The 22,299-nt window shown below is 44.7% G+C and overlaps 1 protein-coding gene across 1 annotated transcript in view; it reads right to left on the reverse strand.

Moving 5' to 3' along the window:
- LOC309551984 (gamma-glutamyl hydrolase-like) overlaps positions 1-22,299 on the reverse strand; it is a 64,928-nt gene that overhangs the window by 32,918 nt on the left and 9,711 nt on the right. Inside the window, exons 2-3 of the mRNA XM_082252726.1 lie at positions 9,273-9,391; positions 2,496-2,610 (exon numbers count right to left, since the gene is read on the reverse strand). Coding sequence (XP_082108852.1) covers positions 2,496-2,610; positions 9,273-9,391 — 234 coding nt within the window. The remainder of the gene's footprint in view (positions 1-2,495; positions 2,611-9,272; positions 9,392-22,299) is intronic.

Here is a 22,299-nt window from a genome sequence, read left to right on the forward strand (position 1 = left end):
CGATACCTCCACCACAGTACCTGCAGACACTAAAAAAAAAAAAAAATTTAATGTCCGAAAATATCGGCCGATACCGATATCCAATGACCATAATTCCGGTATCGGTATCGGCGGTAAAAAAACGATATGAGTCGATCAATATAAGACATCCCCTGAAAATAAGCCCTAGTTGTGTTTTTTTTTAGCCAAAATGAATAGAAGACCTTTTCGGGGAAACACAGTAGAATATCTAGCAGTAGTTGGTTACGAGTAACTGGACTTGTTCTGTAATGTTGAAGACATTTCACAGCTTATGCAAACATCTTTTTTAGTTCTAATGAGTGTCAGGAACACCACCAACACTTAAAGCCTATGAATAAAGTGGTATGTTCCTGACACTTATTGGAACTCAAGAAGTGGCTTGGATAAGCTGCAAAATATCGTCAGAATTACAGAACAATTCCTGATGAATGAATGAGTGACCAACTACTACTAGTTTTATCCCTTTTACACCAATTACAAGTGTTCTTGTTAGTTTTATATAAAACAACATGATCCCACTGTAATAACGGGACTTTAAGGGCAAAGAGAACATGTCAATAGCATAAATAATATAACATTTAATACGTCACATTAAAAACATGAAAAATGTCATGAACACTTGTTTTGAACAATTATAAAAAAGAATGGTATACAAATTTAGCATTATGCCACAATGGATATACATATAAGCAGTACTTTATGTGGGCCGGTACGCACCGGTACTCAGTACCACCACTTCCAAGTATAGCTCTTGAGCGTACCGCCACCTCTCTGTTCGCCCAGAACGTGCTTTTAGCGTACCCTTGGGGGGGCCAGAGGGGGCTAACATTAGTCTGTGCCCCCCCCCCAATTAAAACCAAGACAGACAGAACAGTCGCAGCGCATCTACAAACAGGCCGGCGCCCTGCAGAGGGGGCGTGCCCAGCAGCATGACATCACGCGGCCCACGCCAGCAGAGGGAGAGTGCGCGCAGGCGCATCTGCGCACCAAGCACCATCAGCCCAACCCAGGCCTAGAGAGCGGGGGACTGGACAGACGTGGCATGGACGCACTCACTGGACGGATTGACTAGGATAGAGTCAGAGAGTTAGTCGACGGTCGATGTCGGTGTGGTGAGAGTGAGACAAGGCAGCAAGCATATGGCAGCACCCAGCGGCAAGCCCAGCAACAGTCAGAGTCAGTCAGAGCCTCAGAGGAGCATAGCCATTATTACCAGGACGGACACGAGGAGCAGGCCGCTTGTAGAAGTGGGCCGTGGCGGCAGCCTGCAACCTGGGAGGTGAGTCCACTCACTGCACATTTGCATTCTCATGATACCACCCTCACAACCTGACAATGTGGCTGACAATGCTGACAATTTACAGCTGAACTGCTCCACTTACCTACCTCTAAAATTGATGTCCCCGGGCCTGCTCCTTGTGTGCTGGCTGTGTCTGGTTCCTTTACTGCATGCTGCTGCCTTGCCTTACTCCACTGATTTATTTTATAGGTCATGTGTCCACAGACAGCAGCCATCTGGGCCATGAGGTATCCAATTAGGGTGTGCCCCTATCCTCAATTAACTAATATGATTGGAAGGATTGGGAAACAAGGATTTTGGGCACAAGAGTTTTTACTTACTCCACTGATGCGGTCTGCACACACTCTGGGCCTTCAAATGCATAAACATGAAATATTCGTGATGCCAAAATGTTTCATGTTTATTCATTTGAAGGCCTGAGTGTGTGGACAGCATCAGTGGAGTCACCGGTAAGGCGAGGCAGCAGCACGCAGCAGAAGAGCCAGACACAGTCAGCACATGAGAAGCAGGCACGGGGACATCGATTTTAGAGGTGGCCATGGCCCGTGGCAGGTAAGTGGAGCAGTGAGTCCACTGCCCATTTGCATTCTCGTACCACCCTCACACCCCTGAGAATGACAATGTGAACTGACACGCTGACAGAATTTTACAGTTGATTATGGTATGTTTTAATTTATTTTATGTACATTTTGTTAAAAAAATTTCAATAAACTTTTGCACATTTTATTTATGTTCAGTAGCTATTTCTAGCTCAAGCAAATCCACAAACTAATAAAAGGATTTATTCTTTTTTATAAGGTCGTCTGTCTGTTGACTGCTGTATATAAAACCCCTTCAATTATAGTTGTTGTTACTTCAGGGGATGAGGGGGTTGTTGTTACTTCAGGGGATGAGGGGAGTCATCAAAACAAAAATTTTTATAGGCTATAATAGAGTACCGGCACCTCTTTTTGGGCCACTTAAAGCACTGCATGTAAGATGACACATCCTAGTGGTTGAAAGTCAAAATGATGCATTTGTTTCCATCGTACCCAACGCATTTCAGGTAATACCCTTCATTATGGTCAGCCAGTATTATATTTGTTAGTTTCATGCACTTTTTTCTTTATTGCACTACAGCATTTTTTTTAGCTCTGTATTTTGTTGTCTGATATCAGTATTAATATGTACTCACCTGATCGGAACTACTCTGCAGCCAGCGGACTCTAAATATTTCACATAAGAGTCTGCAATGTAGGTTTTCCCAAACTGGAAGAAAACTTTATCTGACACCTCCTGAGTTATAATCCCTAATGAAGACAAATGGAGAAGAATTTATGCTGCGTCTATAAATACAATTAAAGGAGATCTAAACTCTAACTTGATGACGTTTAGCTTGCTAAGGCACTGTACAGCATAAAAAATAGATTTTTTTTTCATAAAACAGTGTTTTTAAGTTTTTTCACCTGTTTTTGCATCTCAGTGTTGCTGCTCTCCTCTGGCATATTTCAGCAATTTCCTGTGTAGATGCTTTTACTCCAACGTTGGCTGTGCATCATTGCCTAGGAGCTGCTTCCTGATAGTGACATCAGTGGACCATGTGATGTGTGTGAACATGGGCACTTGCAATTTTTGCCAGGGGTGTATATGACAGAGTTGACAATGCAGCCTGTGGCTGAATAAAGTATTTTAAGGCAGGATTACCAGGTAATATTTTCATTAAAGCCTTAGATATTAAAAAAAGTATAAGCAATGTTGTAACGTACATATTTAAAATTATATGACATTTTAGTAATTGGGTTTGGACAGACTTTTATGCAGTTTTTTACCCAAAAACAAAATTGTTATATATTGCAGCTTATCAGTCCCTAAATGTGGTGGCTGCATTTGTTCCTTTTTTTTCACCCAGTGATCCGATCAGTAACACACTTCCTGTCTTAGGATGTCTCCACTCTGTTTGGAGCTCATGGATACAAATACTGGCACACATCAAAAATACAAACTTTGGATGGTAGTTTTCATTCATGTTTCCAAAGCCACAGTATATGGGCGCCCTCTAGTGGTTGCTTTAACTTATTGGTTTTAGTAAAATATCAGTACAGTACCCTACCTTCCTTTCTTACTCACCTGCAGTCCACATCCATGGCCCCTTCTGGTCAATAAGAGTGGAGTATTTTTTGGGGGGGGATCTTCCTTGTCGGGATCTTGTAAATTCCAAGATTCTACAATGGACAGATGTGCGTGTCTGCATAGCATGCCTTTATGATATAGCTAGCCGCAAAACACGTTAAAGCAACTATATGTATGGTAACATGTGGAGACACTTGCAATTTGGATTCAAGAATGGTTTTGTGCTATGTGTACTAATTAAGTAAATATGACCTCTATTTTGTGTGATATATTTTATTGTCAAATCATTGCACAATGTTTTTTTTTTTTACGGTGTGAAATGCAAGTTTTTTTTTTTTTCTTTTTTGTACCTGAAAAGTTCCACAATTACCAGTTTCCAGTCTGTATGTATGTGAGGTGGTGACTTTTTTGGTCCTCCGTCCAATCATCATGAAATGTTAAATATCGCCTCACATGCCAGAGTAAATGTAATAGTGCCAGGGCCTTTTCCCAGTACCTGGGTTCCAATTATGAATGCAGCCAAAACCAGAATTTTCCTTCCCTTAGAAAATATTGCCTCCTTAAGGTCCCACATGTAGTCCAGCATATCCAGAAGGCACCACTCAGTTTATTTCTCCATGAAACTTCTGGGCCTAACGAGTCCCCTTTGCCCAATTACACTTTTTAAGTCAACATCTTCACCTCCTGGAACAAACAGATTGACTCTCTGGACCATGCCATGTGTCTATCCAGCCAGACAATTCTCTCCTTGGCATGGTGGATTTGAAACCGTGCATTGGAGTCAGGAAAGCCATTCCTTCCCATGCCATGGAAGGTGCTAATAATAGACACCCACCTACTGGTTGGCAAAAGGGGAGTTTACACCACCCTAACTGGCCAGAGGACCTGGTCTTCAATGCAGTTAAGATTCCCCATCAACATTCTGGAAATTAACCAGAAATTAAAATTAACCCTACTGCACTGGACTCCCACCATTTGCAAGATCACTCAGGGTATAGTCAGAAAATGCCACAGCAGTGGCTTACATAAACCAAATAAGCACCATTGTCAAGTTGTCCTTAGAGAAACCATATTGATCAACTCCTGGGTGGAAATTCACATTCCAGCCTATTCTGCCATCCACATCCCCAGTGTGGACAATTGACAGGTGGACATCCTAAACCAACCACGTATAGACCCAGTGGAATGGTCTTTGATCTTTCAGAATCTGGGTAAATGGAGGGGGAACCAGATGTAGACATCCTAGCTTCCAAATTCAACAGCAAACTGCAGAGATTTGTAGCAAGGATAAGGGTTCTTCTAGCCTTCACAGTAGTTGCTTTGATGATTCTTTGGGCTCCATTCAAGTTGATTTAGGTCATGCTGCGCAAACTGCAAAAGACCAGGAAGTGAGGTCAGGGAAGAGCTACAGATGGGCACAGCACTGGATGAAATGAGGGCTCAGATAAGTAAAAGGGGGTGGGGGGGGGGGATACTGATGCCTAAACATTTTCCCATAATGCAAGGAATGCATTAAGGTAAAATATGGTTTAGGCTTTTTTATCCACTTTCATTTTGCACCTGTACACAGCACACTATTTAAAGGGTTTGTAACCCTACATTATGATTTTCTGCCAGCTCACCTATTTTAAGCTGTCATCCAAACGTTCATGATGTGGCCCAGAGGGAATCATGCTCTGCTTCAGTACGTATGTTACAATACACGTTGGCATTCATGGTTCCCTCAACGAACTGTAGCTCCCCAGTGCCGGCAGCACTCATGCAGCCCCAGACCATGACACTCCCACCTCCATGCTTGACTGTAGGCAAGACACACTTGTCTTTGTACTCCTCACCTGGTTACCGCCACACACGCTTGACACCATCTGAACCAAATACGTTTTTCTTGGTCTCATTGGACCACAGGACATGGTTTCAGTAATCCATGTCCTTAGTCTGCTTATCTTCAGCAAACTGTTTGCTGGCTTTCGTGTGCATAATCGTTAGAAGAGGCTTTCTTCTGGGACAACAGCCATGCAAACCAGTTTGATGCAGTGTGTGGCGTATGGTCTGAGCACTGAGAGGCTGACCCCCCCACCCCTTCAACCTCTGCAGCAATGCTGGCAGCACTCATACGTCTATTTCCCAAACAGTCAACCTCTGGATATGATGCTGAGCACGTGCACTCAACCTCTTTGGTCGACAATGTCGAGGCCTGTTCTGATTAGAACCTGTCCTATTAAACCACTGTATGGTCTTGGCCACCATGCTGCAGCTCAGTTTCAGGGTCTTGGCAATCTTCTTATAGCCTAGGCCATCTTTAGGTAGAGCAACAAATCTTTTTTTTTAGATCCTCAGAGAGTTATTTGCCATGAGGTGCCATGTTGAGCTTCCAGTGACCAGTATGAGAGAGTGAGAGTGATAACACTCAATTTAACACACCTGCTCCCCATTCACACCTGAGACCTTGTAATACTAACGAGTCATATGACACCGGGGAAAGAAAATGGCTAATTGGGCCCAATTTGGACATTTTCACTTAGGGAAGTACTCACTTTTGTTGCCAGAGGTTTAGAGATTATTGGCTGTGCGTTGAATTATTTTAAAGAGACAGCAAATGTACACTGTTATATAAGCTGTACAATCACTCCTTTACATTGGAGCAAAGGGTAATTTCTTCAGTGTTGTCACATGAAAAGATATAATAAAATATTTACAAAAATGCGAGGGGTGTACTCACTTTTGTGAGATACTGTATACTGTACCCCAAAGAGTACTCTGTTGTATGTACCTTATCCTTTCTTCAAACTACTCTTGACCTGGTTCCGATTACCTTCAAGGTTTCTGCCTTATCAATTCCTTTTCAGAAACCTCTTTCCCCACAGTCTTTATTCTATTCTTTTCCTAAGGGAGTTGTTTATATTAATCCTTCAATTTGAGTTCTGAATTTAGTGCTCTCGATACACCAGAAACCCCTCCCTTAAAGCGGAGTTCCGGGCACAAAAAAGATTTTTTTTTTTTGTGCCCCTCCGCTAGGTATGCCGCACCTGAAAAGGAATTGGATAGTTATTTTAATTTTTTTTGTTTACTCACCTTTTTATTGACGATCGTAAATACTCACCTATGACAGCTTCCTCCTCCAGCGCCGAGGCTCACCCCGTCACTTCCTGCCTCGCGATGATTCCTGGGAGCTAAACGTCATAGCTCCCAGGAATCAATGCGCCGCACCGGCCCCACTCGTCATTTCCGGGCGACGCCGCATTCCCCTGCTAAACAGCTTCTGGGCATGCCCAGAAGCTGTTTAGGAATGCGGCGCCGCGCCGGAAGTGACGAGAGGGGCCGGTGCAGTGCATTCTGGGACACGAAGACGCGGAAGAAGATAGAGAAGAGGACCGCGCCGGCTTCAGCTGCCCACAACCGAGATGGAAACGCTGTGGAAGAAAATTTCTAAGTAAGTATTTCTTCTAAAAGGTAAGTGCGAACCGGGACAGATCAGAGGCTAGCCATTGTGGAATGTGCTAGCCCTGACTGTCCCGGGGGTATGTTCAACAAAAAAACGTTTCTCTGCCCGGAACTCCGCTTTAAGATGATCAGAGATGCCTCTTTGGGAGATCTGACATGCAAAGTTGCCTTTCTAGTAGTCATTACATTAGGCTGCTAGGCTTGTTTCTGAGCTGCTGATTCTTTCTTGTAAAAGCATTTTCTTATACTCCACAAAGACAAGGTGGTCTTGAGACCAAACTTTTCTTTTTTTACTGGGTGGTTTCTTTGTTTCACCTCAATTAGGATATTCTCTTGCTTTCCCTCTGTTCTGCTTTGAAATACACCAAGAAAATGTCTCTGCACTGCTTAGATGTCATCCCTCTCATGGTCTACTTAGCAACTACAGCTTCTATTTGCATTACAGAGTCCCTTTTTGTCCTCCCTACAGCCTCTCAGAGGATATCCTGCCTCCTACTCCACCATTGTCTATTGGATCAGACAACTTATTTCCTGGGTTTACATCCTTAGAGACGATGCTCCTCTCTTTTCCCTACGAGAGCTCATTCCAATGGATCTGTTGGTGTCTCTTGGGTGTTCCAGCATCAAGCATCTGTATCTCAGATTTGGAATGAAGCCTCCTAGTCCTCTGCTTACATATTCTCCAGGTTTCATGTGGTGGATGTTCAGGCCTCAGGTGATGTGAGCTTCAACCACAAGATGACATCCGAGCAGTTCTTTCGGGTTCTTCCTTTGTTTTTTAAGCTTGTTCAATTTGTTATGTTGTTGTCCACCCTCAGTTTATTGCTTGAGGATGTCCCATTGTCTATGATTCCGGCCCTGTGTCTTGTACTGTACAATTCGGTTAAAGTAGTTGTAAACCCTCGCATATACCCAGTGAAGTGACTAGTCTCAGATGAAACACAGAGATTAAATAAATCCTCTTACATAGGTTGTACCATGTTATCTGCAGTCCTCTCTTCTCTACAGCCTTCCAAAACATACATTTTACACAGCATCTCTCAGCTCTAAAAAGCAGGGGATGGGGAACTGAAGTCTCACATTGCAGAGCTTAGTAAGGAAAGCCACGAGCCCAGATTGAAGGGAAGAGACACCCCCTAATAAGCGTACACAGGGAACATGCACAGCTGTGGCTGTCAATTACAGGCTGTGTACTAGAGCTCTCATCACCTATCACCAATTCTTTCTTGGAGTCAAAAAAAGCTGTTAGAAGTGAATCATGCAGATAATAAAGGAACAAGGCTGCAGAGAGAAATTACACCCAGTGCTTTGATTAGAGATAAGCACACAATACAAAAGGATGAGCTTTGTTCAAATTTCATGTCTAAAATTTACTATAGCGTTGAAGAATTTTGACTTGCCTGTAAATTCCTGATCTTGGAGCACAGTATGGGACACATGGCCGTCCCCTCTGTTTCCTGTGGTCTCCCTTTGCCAAAAAACGGTATTTTCACAGAATGGGTGGGGTTATATGAGCGTGCACTTGGGGCAGCCTTAGCAAAGTTCTTTGCTAGTGTTGAGTCACCTGAAGGTAGACTGCATATAACCCATAGTCCAGTGATGGTGAACCTTGGCACCCCAGAAGTTTTGGAGCTACATTTCCCATGATTCTCATGCACTCTGCAGTGTACATCATGGGAAATGTAGTTCCAAAACATCTGGGGTGCCAAGGTTCGCCATCACTGCAATAGTCTATGGCTACAAGTCTGTGTCCTCCACTCCAAGATAAGGAATTTACAGATGGGTCATAATTCCCTTTATTTTATTGGTGACTAGAAAAGTTTGCCTGTTCTTAAAAAATGGCTAATTTAGAATAGTGTGTTTTATTTAAGTGTTTAAGGTTATGTGGCTAAGGTAGTGCTTTATAATATTTTCATTCACAACATGATTTTTAGTAAAGGTTTGGATTAAAGGGGAATGACACTTCAACCTTTTGGCTTTGGCAGAATTATGCAGATGTGTGCTGTAACACTGATGAACTTCACAGCCATGAAGAATAAATGTGCATGTTAAAATAACTATTTAAAATGGCCACGTTTGCAACAACAAATCAGCTTTAGTAATATAGTGATGATAATACACAGCACAGTACACAGAAATCGCATATCAGCACAGAGGCCACAGTGTTGCATTGTCAGTCTCTTTATTTTTTTAGTATAATTTTAAACCTATGCATGACATGATGCCACAGTTCTGTATTACTCTGCATGTTATTGCATGGTGTGAGAGCTAACTAACGTGTAGCACTGTTTATTTTGTGCAGTAATAAATATATATATCAGTGTTTCCCCCCTTGTTTTGTTATATTAGGATTGCACAGCACACACAAAAGAGCTATACAGACAAAACGATGACACCTTACCTATTATAGGCCTCTCATTATTTTCTTGCGCTTTAGAGATGAGAAGTGCAAAGCTCAGAAGGGTGAATAAATGAACAATCTTGATAGAGGACATCTTAGCCATGGAGTCACTCTTGCATCTGCGGAACATAAAAGTTACAATACATACATACTGAAAACTTTCAAATTTCAATAAGTTGTCATTACATTTACTATTCTACTTGATGTAGTGGAAGAAACAAGAAAGCAGTTTTAGGGTGAGAATTGTAATCAAAATATGCTCCAGATTTTTTTTAGGTCCAATTAATATTTCTGCATTGTGGTATTGCATGTACAGTGCCTTGCGAAAGTATTCGGCCCCCTTGAACTTTGCGACCTTTTACCACATTTCAGGCTTCAAACAAAGATATAAAACTGTAATTTTTCATGAAGAATCAACAACATGTGATCAGAAGCCCAGCAAGCAAATCCAAGAAACAGATGCCTGATGTTAAAAAGCCCATGAAGCTCTACAGATTTTGTAGAATGTGCTTTAACAAGGAAGAGTGGAACCCTATCCTTCAGACTAAAGGCTGTAACGATAACTTGTTTGAAGTGTGGAATGAGAAGGAGGGAGACCCTTGTTGGAACCCTCAGGAAGCACAAAGAGTGACTCCAATATCCTAATATCAGCAGTAGCTGAGATGTAAACTTTCAATGCACAAACCATATAAATTTCCTTAGGATGCTTCGGAGCAGGATATAAGGAAGGACAATATCCCAAATATGACTGAAGTCAGAGCTCTTTGGGAGTAAGGTGGCCTTGGGCCTCAAAAAAACTTTGTCCTTCTGCAACACTAAGAAAGGCTCTTTACAGGATAAGACTGCCAACTCAGAGACTCTCCTCACATGGAATATCCCTAGTAGGATCAAAGGGCAGTTTATAAAGATCCATAAATTGAGAGCCCAAGAGGGGATGCAAAGAAAACAACAGATGGGAGAGATGTGTGCCACTCCCTAAACAAAGGCATTTATTAGAGAGTGAGAGGTGAAAGGCTGAGATTTGTCCTTTACGGTACTGAAGCCCAGTTTTTAATCCTGACCAAACAAAGGAAGAGAGAGTACCTTCCACAGAGTGCTTTCTAGGATGAAAGTTCCACGACTTGCACCAAGCAAAATAGGTCCTTTAGGTGCAGTGGTAGACTTGACAAGAAATTTACTTACTAGCCATCAAGAGGGTAAGAATGACAGAATCTGAAAGGCACCTGTCCATCAGGGCCATTGCTTAAACAGCTCTGCCACCAAAGCCAGCACTAAGAAGCAGGATGGAACCCTGGCCCTTGGGACAGGAGGTCCAGACAATACAGAAGAGCCAATGGAGTGTTTAGCAAGAGCTTGAATATGATGAATACAACATTATCCTGGGCAAGTCTGGTACAATGAAAATCATTGCCCTCCTTCTTGATGCGTAGAAGTAAGCAAGGGGCAATCTGGAGGGGCGTTATTACTGCAAAGGCCAAGGGTTGCTGAAATTGACTGAAATTTGTCCAGTTTGTTGTTGAATCTGGACGTTCAGATGAAGGGCCAATCACCCCAGATCCAGGCACCTACCAATTTTAAATTCCTGGGATGTGAACAGTGGACAAGGTTGGAACATGAGTCCTGCCCAAGAGAGGATCAAGTCTGCTACCCTTAGAGCACCATAACATCATACTTTATTATTGAGGTGTGCCACAGCCATGGCATTGTATTACTGTATTTTTGTTGGAAGTCCTCGCAACAGAAGTCCAGCATTGAAGGGATAACCAAATCACTCAGTTTCAGAGCATTGATTAGGAGACCCTCCACTGGTGACTAAGCCTCCTGTATTAAAAAGGTGTTTAGGACCGCTCTCCAGGCATGACTGTGGAAGAAAAGGTTTCCCTACCTCCTAAATCCACCATGTCAGGGAGAATCTGGCTAAGTTCATTGGTTCCACGATTACAGAATGTTGAGTTGCATGAGGGAAAGAGACTACCATTAGACCCAGGGCACCCATGCAGGCAAAAACTGAGGGCATCCTGTGGACTTGAGATGCCCTGTCACATTAACCACGCGTACCAAGACGGGTGAGGCCAGTCTGGAACCACTAGGATGGCCAGAATCCCTTCTGCCTCGATCCTTCACAGGAGTCTTGGCAGAAGTTTTTAGAGAGGGAAAGGCGTATCTCAGACGATACTGGCCCTAAGGAGCCACCAGGGCATCTGTGGCGTTGGCCAGAGGATCCCAAGAACATTCCACAAACCACTGCACCTTCCTGTTGAGACAAGAGGCCAACAGGTCCACCTCGTGAGTTCCCCACCGGAGACGCAGCTGATGAAACACCTCCAGATGAAGTGACCATTCTCCGTGGTCCAATGCCTGACAACTGAGATAATTCGCCTGCCAAATTTTTCACCCCTCGAATATGCACAGCAGAGAGGGCTGGAGTAAAGCGTTCTGCCCATCTTAGAATGTCGGCTACTTCCAGAGCCGCCAATGGTGACATTGGTGATTCACATAAGCCACGGCCGTGGCCTTGTCTGATTGAAACCTTACCCAACACCCCTGAAGGTGATTCGTCCAATGAGCCAGACAAAGTCTGATGCCCAGAACGCCACCCCACCAGGGCAGGCTGGCATCTGTGGTGACCACTGTCCAGTACAGGGGAAGGAAACATTTTCCCTGCGGAAGCACCAAATCAGGGACCCTCTCCCACCCCGGCTAAAACAGGATCAGATTATCTAGAAACTGTGGATTCTTGTCCCAGCTGGTAAGCATCTCCCTTTGCAGAATTCTTGTGTGGAACTGTGCCTCGAAGGTAGACACCATCAGGCCCAGCACCCGCATGCAAGTCCTGAGAAATGACAACAGGAGCCAAATTGCATCCTGCAGCTTTGGGAGCTTGTCCCATGGGAGAAACACCCTGGCTGAGGCCGAGTCCAGAGGCAGACCCAAAAAGTCCAACTTGGTGGACGGAACCAGAGCAGATTTCTAGAAATTCAATTTCCAACCAAACTCCTGCAAAGTCCGCACAGTAATCTCCAGGTTGTCTGTCAGAGCAGTTGGAGACTCTGCTCACAGAAGATGATCATTCAGATTTTCTAGTACCGCAATCCTCTGCTGGTGCAACAATGCCAACACCGGAGCCAACACTTTATGAAGACCCGAGGAGCTGAGGCGAGACCAAAGGGTAATGCCACAAATTGATAATGCTCCTCGCCCACGGCAAAGAGGAGGAAGCGCGGATGACTGAATATGAAGGTAAGGGTCCTTGATATCGATAGAGGCCAGAAGATTCCCTTGATGTAGGGGTGCCACTACCGTACGGATGGACTCCATTCAGAATATCTTTACCCGAGCTTTTTCAGAGCTTTGAGGTCTAGGATTGGACATACCTTGTCTTCCCTCCTGGGAACTGTAAACAGGTTTGAAGAAAACCCTTCAAAGCTTTCTGATTCTGGAACCGGAACAATCACCCCTTGTAGTAGCAAGTCTTGCACCGCCCTGAAAAGACCTCGTAGGCGGTCTGGGGATAAGCGCAGGTTGGAAGGAAAGAACCTCTCTGGAGGATTAGCCCAAAATGTGATCTTGTACCCTGACCAAATCAGCTCGTAGACCCACCTGTCTTGAATCAGGGAGGTCCACGGGTCCAGAAGGACCTGCTCTTGGCTACCCAGGCCAGGACCTATTGAAACCTCCGGAGGAGGTCCTTACAGACTTAGATCCCTTGTCTTTAGATCTTGCTTAATGATATCATCCAGGGAGGATCTGAACACGCGATCCCCACAAAGGGAAGATCAGATAAGGCCTTTTTGGAAGTCTGGCTCGCAGACCAGCATCTTAGCCATATCCTGCACTGAAGGACCACTGCTGCCACGGACAGCCTTGAGACTATGGGAGCCACATCCAGAGAGACATCACAGATGAACTGCAACCCCTGGACAAACTGGTCTGCCAGCTCCGCAAAGGCAGGGAGAAGCTGTTCCCACTCCAGATTCTGGTGCAAAATCTTTGCCCACTCCGACAGAGTCTGGGACACCAAGGCCTAAGGACCGAACCCGGTAAACATGTGGCGGACCAAAGGCTCAGCTCTCCTGTCAAAGGGATCTTTAAAAGCCGGAGACTCCCTGTTAGGATTAAGTTCACCTAATGGTGGCACTGTGTTGCCCTGGGCTGAATGCTGCAGTTCCAGTGTCCACCAGCAGGTGTCTCCCAGAAGCCAGCAGACGTCTATGATCACTTACACCAGTGTTCAGCTTCCAGGTGGCTATTTAAGGCTGCTCCTCCCTTTTCCGAGGGCGTCACTATTTTGATTGCCTTCTTGCTGCCAGAGCCTTGTTCACGCTATCCCGATTCTTAGTTATATCTATCCTGTACCCCTGTGCCTTGCTCCTGTTCTCTGCCCATGTCCCCCCCTCTTTCTTGCATCCCTGTATTCCTTGTTACCCCGTCCCTTATATGGTAGATATTTCTAGATTGTCAGTTGTTGGTTCATTAGCTATTTTTGTCTTTGGGGTTGGGTTTTGTTTTCTGGTATTACCTATGTCCACTGGTTGCTGTGTATGCGTGTTTATACGTTTCACTGCAATTAAATTTCACTTTAAGGCTATTTACATTGTTTGGTCTTAGTTTCCATGTGTAGCTATGTGTCTGGTCTCCTTAGCTGCTGCTGAACCCTGACACTCCCCCACTGTAAAAACCTGAGAGTCTACCACAGGTGGGACTGTCCACTTATTCCACAGATACTCCTCAAAGAGATACCATCTAGCAAAACGCTTAGGCACCGCCATATTGCCTCAAAGACGGTAGGAAAAGGGAGTATGTTTGCCACTTTTGAGGAGCTGCGGGTACCAAAAGGGGACTGGCGCCTCCGACGCAGCAGCAGCAGCTGCATCTTCCATGTTAAAGTTGCCCACACCGATACAATCAGTGCATCCACCAGCGCCTTTTCATGCGCGGCTGCAGAAGAAGAGAAATCAGCCTCACTATCAGAGGCCTCGAAGTGCGTGGATGCAGACCCAGTAGGGTCGTTAAATACTAAGTTCACCACAAGACATTATAATCAGGGGAGGCCGCCGACTGCGATCCCGCAGGGGAATGCTGGCCACAAATGGACCACCCATGAGACCCCGCAAAAAACAAGGGGGTCGCTCTCCGAGCCCTCCTCAGAGGACATAGCCCCTTAAAGGGGGGTTGCCCGACATGACGTGGACGTGCAGGCAGGGTACCCTCGCCCACACAATAATGGCGGCAAGACTGTCACTAAAAATAAAGCTCCCCCACAGCGCCACCTGGATCAAGGGAGGTGCCAAGCTGACCGTATGGTCCAGCAGGCCGCAAGCCGCAGCCTAAATTTTATGAAGACTCGAGGAGCTGAGGCGAGACCAAAGGGAGACCCAGTCCCAAATGCACAGATCTTCAGTCTGGCAGATGCCCAAGGGGAGAGTTGGGGGCTTCAGCTAGAGTCACTGAGGCCCTCACCCAACAGAGGCGCCTAACTCGGCCGCATGGCCTGGTAGGCCGCAAGTCGCGGCCTAAATTTTTGAGGGCGCCCAGCCGATAGGACGCGAGCCCCAGCGGAGCTGACCACCCAGAGCAGTGGAGGGGAAGGCGGATGCCCATGCGGGAGGCAGTGGCTTCAGCCATCCTCATAGGTTCCGCCAGTCAGCAGTCTGGTCAGCAGCACTGTAAGCCGCTCGGTCAGTAGCCCGGCCAGCCTCTTGGTCAGCAACCCGGTCAGCCACTCGGTCAGCAGTGTGTTGAGCAGGTCGGTCAGCAGCCCGGTCAGTAGCCCAGTCAGTCAACAAGTAGACTGCAAAGCCACGGCCTACATTTTTGGCTGGATACGGCCGTGTGAGGTGCGTACCCGCGGATGGTAAAACATCCACTCTCCCAGCCCAACAACCACAACAGGGAGCAACGAGGACATCCCTGCCCTAGTCACCAACCCCCCGGATGCCAGGGAACCCTGCTCAACCCCTATTGCGCACCAGGAAAACCCAGTCAGCAGCAGCAACTCCAACCAGCCCCCAACAGCCAGCTCATAACCGCACCAAGGAACGGGGGGTAATGGTGACTGAAATTTAGAGGGGCTGGGGGGAAGGGAGGGGGACTCAGGGGTCCGACCATCCCAGGGAGGGGCCCACGTCCACCCGAAAAGCCAACAGGGAAGGGGGGACATTACTTACCATACCATGGAAGTGGATGGGCACTGCTCCAGGCAGACCACCGCATCATCGGAATGGGGATGCTGCAACTTAGGCCTGGACCAGGTCGTATGTGCCAGCCCCTGTCCAGTGGGGCTATGTCGCGGCCAACCTAGCCTAGAGCGGAGGTCTGCACGTGCTCGCTGGCCAGACTGGGGAGACCATAAGGATCTAGAATATTCAGTCCGTCGCCCAGTCCAGCAGTTGATTGTAGTACTCACAGGAACAGAAAATAATAAAAGAGGAAAAAAAATCAGTTTAAAAAAGAAAAAATGCTAGGACCAGAGATCCCAGCAAGGAACTAGGTCCTTACTCCTGACTAGGCAGAAAACAACAGAATTCCTATAGCAGGAAGTGGGAGTATACCCCCTGGGACCGCCCCGTAAGCATGGTAAAGCTTTTTCCTGTCTAGTGTCCTACCCCTGTAGGAGGCAGCATAACCCAATGGTCAAGAAGATTCTTGAGCCATGTCCCTCAATGAACGAAAGAGAAAAAAAAACTATTCTCACCTAGGTGGATGCAGCATCGGTCTGATGCTGCATCTTTTCCCCACCAGCTCCAGACTGAGAACTGAGTGAACAAACACCACTGATTGCTCAGCCCTTGAGTCTTCAGGTTGCAGAGAGCTGGTGCCTGTCAGCCTCATTCTATGACATGCATAAAATGCATAAATGTAAAAAAACATTTTGCCTTTACAACCACCTAAAATGAAAAGTAAATAAACAGTATAGTAATCCAAATCGAATCAATATTTGGTGTGACCACCCTTTGCCTTCAAAACAGCATAAATTCTGTACACTTGCACACAGTTTTTGAAGGTACTCCGCAGGTAGGTTGTTCTAAAACATCTTGGAGAACTACTTCATGAATGTAGGCTACTTCAAAGTCTTCTGTCTCTTCATGTTATTTCAGACAAACTCAATGATGTTGAATTTAGGGCTCTGTGGGGCCAAACCATCACTTCCAGGACTCTATGTTCTTTGTTACGCTGAAGATAGTTCTTATGACATTGGTTTATTTTTTTGGTTCATTGTCCTGCTGTAGAATAAATTTGGGACCAATCACACGCCTTCCTGATGGTATGGCATAATGGGTAATTTTCTTGCCTGTACTTCTCAGCAGTCCGGACACCATTGATACGGACCAAATCTCCAACTCTTTTTGCAGAAATGCAGCCCCAAACTTACAAGGAACCTCCACCATGCTTTACTCTTGGCAGACACTCATTATTTTACCACTTTCCAGCCCTTCGGTGATCAAACTGCCTCTTGCTACAGCCAAATATTTAAAATTTTGACTTATCAGTCCAGAGCTTCTGCTGCCATTTTTCTGCACCCCAATATTTGTGTGCATAGTTGAGTCACTTAGCCTCGTTTCAATGTCGCAGGTATGGCTTTTTGGCCACAATTCTTCCATGAAGACCACTTCTAGTCGCAGACAATAGATGGGTGTACCTGGGTCCCACTAGTTTCTGCCAGTTTTGTGCTGATGGAATTACTGGCCATCTTCCGATGTTGAAGGAAAACTAAGCATGATGTGTCTTTCATCTGCTGCATTAAGTTTCCTTGGTTCCTCGCCCAGTTTTAAGCCTCCTACAAAGCTGTTTTGTTTCAAATAATGACTGTGTTCCAACCTACATATGAAATTGATGATCATCTGCTTGGAATAACTGGTTAATCATACAGCTGACTCTAATCCAACTCCAAACTTTGACTTTGTACAAGGGTAAAAAGTGTACAAATGTAAATATTGATGCTGCTTTTTTAGCCAAAGGGTAGTCCCACCAAATATTGATTTGATTTAGATTTTTCTTCTGTTCACTTACTTTGCATTTTTTAAAATCCATAAAAAATAAACAATTAAAATATATATTATTGAATGCATGCTTACTTTAAAGCATTCCTTTACACCTGCCTAAAACATTTGCACAGTACTGTGGATATAAATGATAATTTCCTATTTTTCCTTTTTTTTAACCACATAATCTCTGCTTTCAGATGCATAAAGGGCTTGAAGAAGGAGGGGTGGAGAAACAGCAGTGCACTAATCTTCTCAGTGAATGGCTGTGAGGTTGAGGAGGGGCCATGTCAGCACAAGTCTGCTATTCGTTTGAAATGGTTCATGGCTAGGATTCTGCTTTGCTGATAACTAAAACTAGCCATACACTGTTAGGTTTTTTTTTTTCTTTTTTGTTCAGACAGCCAACAACAGATTCCTTCATCCATACAAGCGAGGTGAATGGAGGAATTCCTCCTAGCTGGGATGACTTCTGTTGAGAAGGAACATCCACACATTGATTAGAATTCGGCCAGACCCTGCTGAACTGGCTTAATTTTAATTAGTGTATATAGCCAGCTTAAGGTCTAGCCTAGTACACACTATCAGCGATCTCCCCACTGAGCTGTTGGGTTCTGACATGGGGACAGCCCCCCACAAGAACACACTGGTCATCCTTCTCAGATATTGGCTGACAGCGCAGATCAGATGCCAATCGATAAACCTTTTTCGGTCATGCCCCTGCGACAGAAGCTGGGCTAGCTGAGGTACACACAGGCCAAATGTCGCTCAGGTTCTATTGAACCGCCCGATATTCGGCCCATGTGTGCGGCCCTTTAGAGGGGGGAATTTATCAAAATTGGATCAGACAGAATCTGGAGCAGTTATGCATAGTAACCAATCAGCTGCTTTCTTCTATTTTGAGAAGTATAGTCAAAGCTTTTTTGGCCATTCTTCTCTTCTGGGTCACAAGAGTACACCTAGTTCTACACTCTTATAACCCAGATTCAGCCGACAGCAAGCTGAAGCCTGCTGTCGGCACAGAGCTAGTCCAGGCTCTGCAAGGATTCTGACCATAATGTCTGGAGCCACCCAGATGCCAGAGGGGCAGCTGGCTTAGCCTCTCAGAGCGCAGCTGAAAGCATCAGCGAGTCAATCCCGCCCGCTCCACAGTCCCGCGCCTATGAGGACTGGAAGTTCTTCAAATTGAATAGTTTTGATAAATCTAAAAGAGTTTACAATCTGACTGTAAATTTCATAGCCAGCATAACAGTTTTATATATCTCCCTCTTCCACCAATTTATTTTTGTAAATTTGCTTAATGCCATGGAATGTTCATATAGGCCAGGGATCTCCAAACTACATCCTTTGGGCCAAATCTGGCCTGCTACAAGATTTTCTCCAGCCTGCAGCTAAAATCGCTGGCATATGCTCAATGTAACCAGATTAAGGATTATGATTAGCAGAGGCTGCCTATGGTCTCCACTTGTGATCTAAGGGTATGCTGATGGTGATATAAAGAGTAACCCTGATGGCAACTCTGGTGTAAAATTGCTCTGATGGGATTTTTTTTGGCCTGCAACAATTTTCAAATACATGAAGTGAACCTTGTATTGAAAAGTTTGGAGGCCCTGGATTTAGGCACATTATTACATTATATGTAAAATTCCCTAATGGTTACAAGCCACATTGAAACATTCTCTGCTAGACATCTGCCACCTGGAAATTGCGGCCTCCTGATGCCCGTTTTCTTTTTGTTATTGGCTTTTTTGCATTGCTGAACAGTGATTTTGAATTAGGGGGCGGGCAGCAACTGCAAGCCAAGTTTTTGGCTCTTGGTTGTGGCACAGTCCCATTCATTTACATGGAAGAGTTTGACAGGTGGCTGTGGCAATGTGTGGTCACCTGAGTGGCACGATGACCTCTTGTAGGTGGGCAGTTAAAATGAGGATCAACTGCCTGTTTTTACCACCCCCTGGCCACCCGTGTGAAAGAAGCCTTAAAAATCATAGTGTAGTTTGCGTTGCTTTTTTTTTTTTCTCTCCTGCCATGTTTCGCAGGCATTGGTGAAGCTTGTCAAAGGCCTTGATTTATATTAACGGAAGGGCACCACAAACGCATTCGGCAAGCATTTGCTCTGTGCATAGCCTCAAAAGATCTCCCTAAAAAAAGAAAGTTTCAGACGATTTTAGAAAATGTCTCCTAATTACATCCAAAACTCATAAAAAGGCATACTGTTATAGGCAATTCAGAATTTTTTCCAATGCCTGTATGAACTTGTAACGTTGTTACACTAAAACAGCCTTTTTCAACCATGGTTCTTACAGAAGTTGCCAGGGGCTCTTTGAAGCAATGAGTAATTTCTATCTCTTAGATAAGTAACTGCTCACACATCTGGATATCTGTTAGGGCAGTGGTCTCCAAACTCCGGACTGAGGGCCTGATGCCGCCCTTTGAAAGCCGTTACCTGACCCTGTAGGCACTTTTCTGACACTAATGATAGGACATTATTCCTTCCACTAATATTAACGATGGAGCACTTTTTACCCCCCACTAGTTTCAACAATGGAGCACTATTCCTCCTACTGATGTCAATGATGGGGAACTATTCCTCCCACGAATATCAGTGATAGGGCACTACTCCTTTTCTTACAGACCACCAACCCTGAGGCCATGTTAATTCTCACCGATGTTGGGCCTAGAACATTTTCTACCCCCACTGGCCACAATCCAGCCTGCTTAAAATGTTAAGGAAAGTAACTGGCTGTTTGTTTGAAAAGTTTGTAGATCCCTGTGTTAGGCGGACATTCTTCACACTGACCACAAATGTAAGTAGCATTCTTTCCACCAGCATTGGACAGACCCCTTCTCTTACTGACCTCTAGCATAAAGGAGTCCTCCCAAAGACCATCAATTTAAGAGGGTCCTTTTCCCACTTAGCCCTACTATAGAATTCTCCTCTAACCATTAAAGTCAGAGAGCATTTTAATGGCGATTATTGTAAGGGGGCATTGCATTTGAAAAATGTAACAAATAAGTCACTGGGACCAGATGGCTTACACCCGAGGGTCCTTAAAGTACTCAACCAGGTGATAGCCAGACCATTGTTCCTAATTTTTATGGACAGTCTACTGACGGGAATAGTTCCAGCTGATTGGAAAAAAGTCAACGTGGTACCAATATTTAAAAAAGGGCCGAGATATATCCCGGGTAACTATAAGCCGGTCAGCCTAACATCAATAGTCTGTAAGTTATTGGAGGGGATGATAAGGGACTATATACAAGACTTTAGTAATGAAAACGGTGTCAGTAGTAAACAGCATGGATTCATGAAAAATCGCTCTTGCCAGACCAATCTATTAACCTTCTATGAAGAAGTGAGCTGCCATCTAGATAAAAGAAGGCCTGTGGATGATATTTTTTTTTTTTAACTTAAAAGTTGACAGACAACCTTTATTACCAATAATATGTAATATACTTTACAATGTTCCTGACATATATTTCAGCTTCCTGGATTTTTTCTTTCCATCTGGCCTTCAGATATGAAAGGCAGAGTGATTTAACACCTGTTTAGATTTGTCCTCCATGTGATGAAATGAAAAGTTTGCCTTTTGCAATAAACTTTGCATAAAATAGTTTGCATTTAATTTTAATGGTTCAAAGAATGTCAGGTAATATGGTCGGCCCTCACGCATGTTCACTTCATCAAATCTGGTCCTCTTTGAAAAAAGTTTGGTCATCTCTGGCGTAAAGGGTTCTATACCGTCAGAGCAGTAAAGATGTGGAATTCTCTTCCACAAGCAGTGGTGTCAGCGAGGAGCATTGATAGTTTCAAAAAACTATTAGATGGGCACCTTAAATACCACAACATACAGGGGTATACAATGTACTATTGACATAAACATTTACACACACACTAATCATAGGTTGAACTGGATGGACTGATGTCTTTTTTCAACCTCACTAACTATGTAACTATGTAACACTCACCCCTAACGTGAGAGTCCACTTTTTTCCCTGTCTAATATAATAGGGGCCCTTCTCAATGTGACAAAACACTGAAATTTTCACTGTCTGTTTCTTTTCTGCCCATCATAAACCTTTTCCTTAATTATTTTTATTACCGAAAATGTTGTTGTACAGAATAGTCCTGGGTGATCAAACACAGTAAGTAGCCACATTCTTCAGTCCCTTATTCTTATATCTCAGCTTATTCTTTAGGCTAATATAGCATTATCTGAAGATATAGTAATTGCCAGAAGTTCCCTGAGATCTGGAAGTTATTTTTAAGGGTTCCCCCATGTTATAAGGTTTGAGAAATGCTGCTCTAAAACAATATTCTGCTTTTCTTATTCAGCTGAGGTTTTTCTTTGATGGATTGTGAGTAGGGTTGAGCGAACACCTAGATGTCCGTGTTCGACGGGTTCGGCCGAACTTTAAAAAAAAGTCCGGGTCCGTGTCCCGGACTTTTACCGAACTTTTCCCGGACGCCGAACCCCATTGAAGTCAATGGGGACCCGAACTTTAAGGCACTAAAATGGCTCTAAAACACCAAAGGAAAGGGCTAGAGTGCTGCAAATGGCAGCAAAACGTAATTAAGAGCATGGCAAGTGCTCTGCAAACAAATGTGGATAGGGAAATAACTTAAAACAACAAAAAAAAACAGAAAAATAAAACAATGTTCTTCTTCATCTCTGAAGGACGAGGCCCATATGGAGTAGGAGGGAGGTTGAGGTGGTGGTGGATGTGGCGGTGACATAGGCGTGCGCACAGGGTGTGCTGGGTGTGCCTGGGCACACCCTAATCACCTAGGGCACATAGCATTGCCAGTGAGGAGATGGGAAAGATCTCCCTGGGACCTGCTCTGCTCTATTTCTCCTTGCCTACAGGTACATGGCCCCGATACATTACTCTCCCTGCTGGCAAACACATGCATGTGTATTTCAACTTTGGGGTGCACACCTTAATGCAATAGGCCGCGCACACCTATGGGCGGTGTAGGTGGAAGCGGCGGTGGAGGAGGACCAGGGCCGGATTAACAGCATCATGGGCTTGGTGCTGAGGAT

This window comes from Pelophylax lessonae (genome assembly GCF_965119305.1).
Source record: "Pelophylax lessonae genome assembly, chromosome: 4".
Classification (NCBI taxonomy): domain Eukaryota; kingdom Metazoa; phylum Chordata; class Amphibia; order Anura; family Ranidae; genus Pelophylax; species Pelophylax lessonae.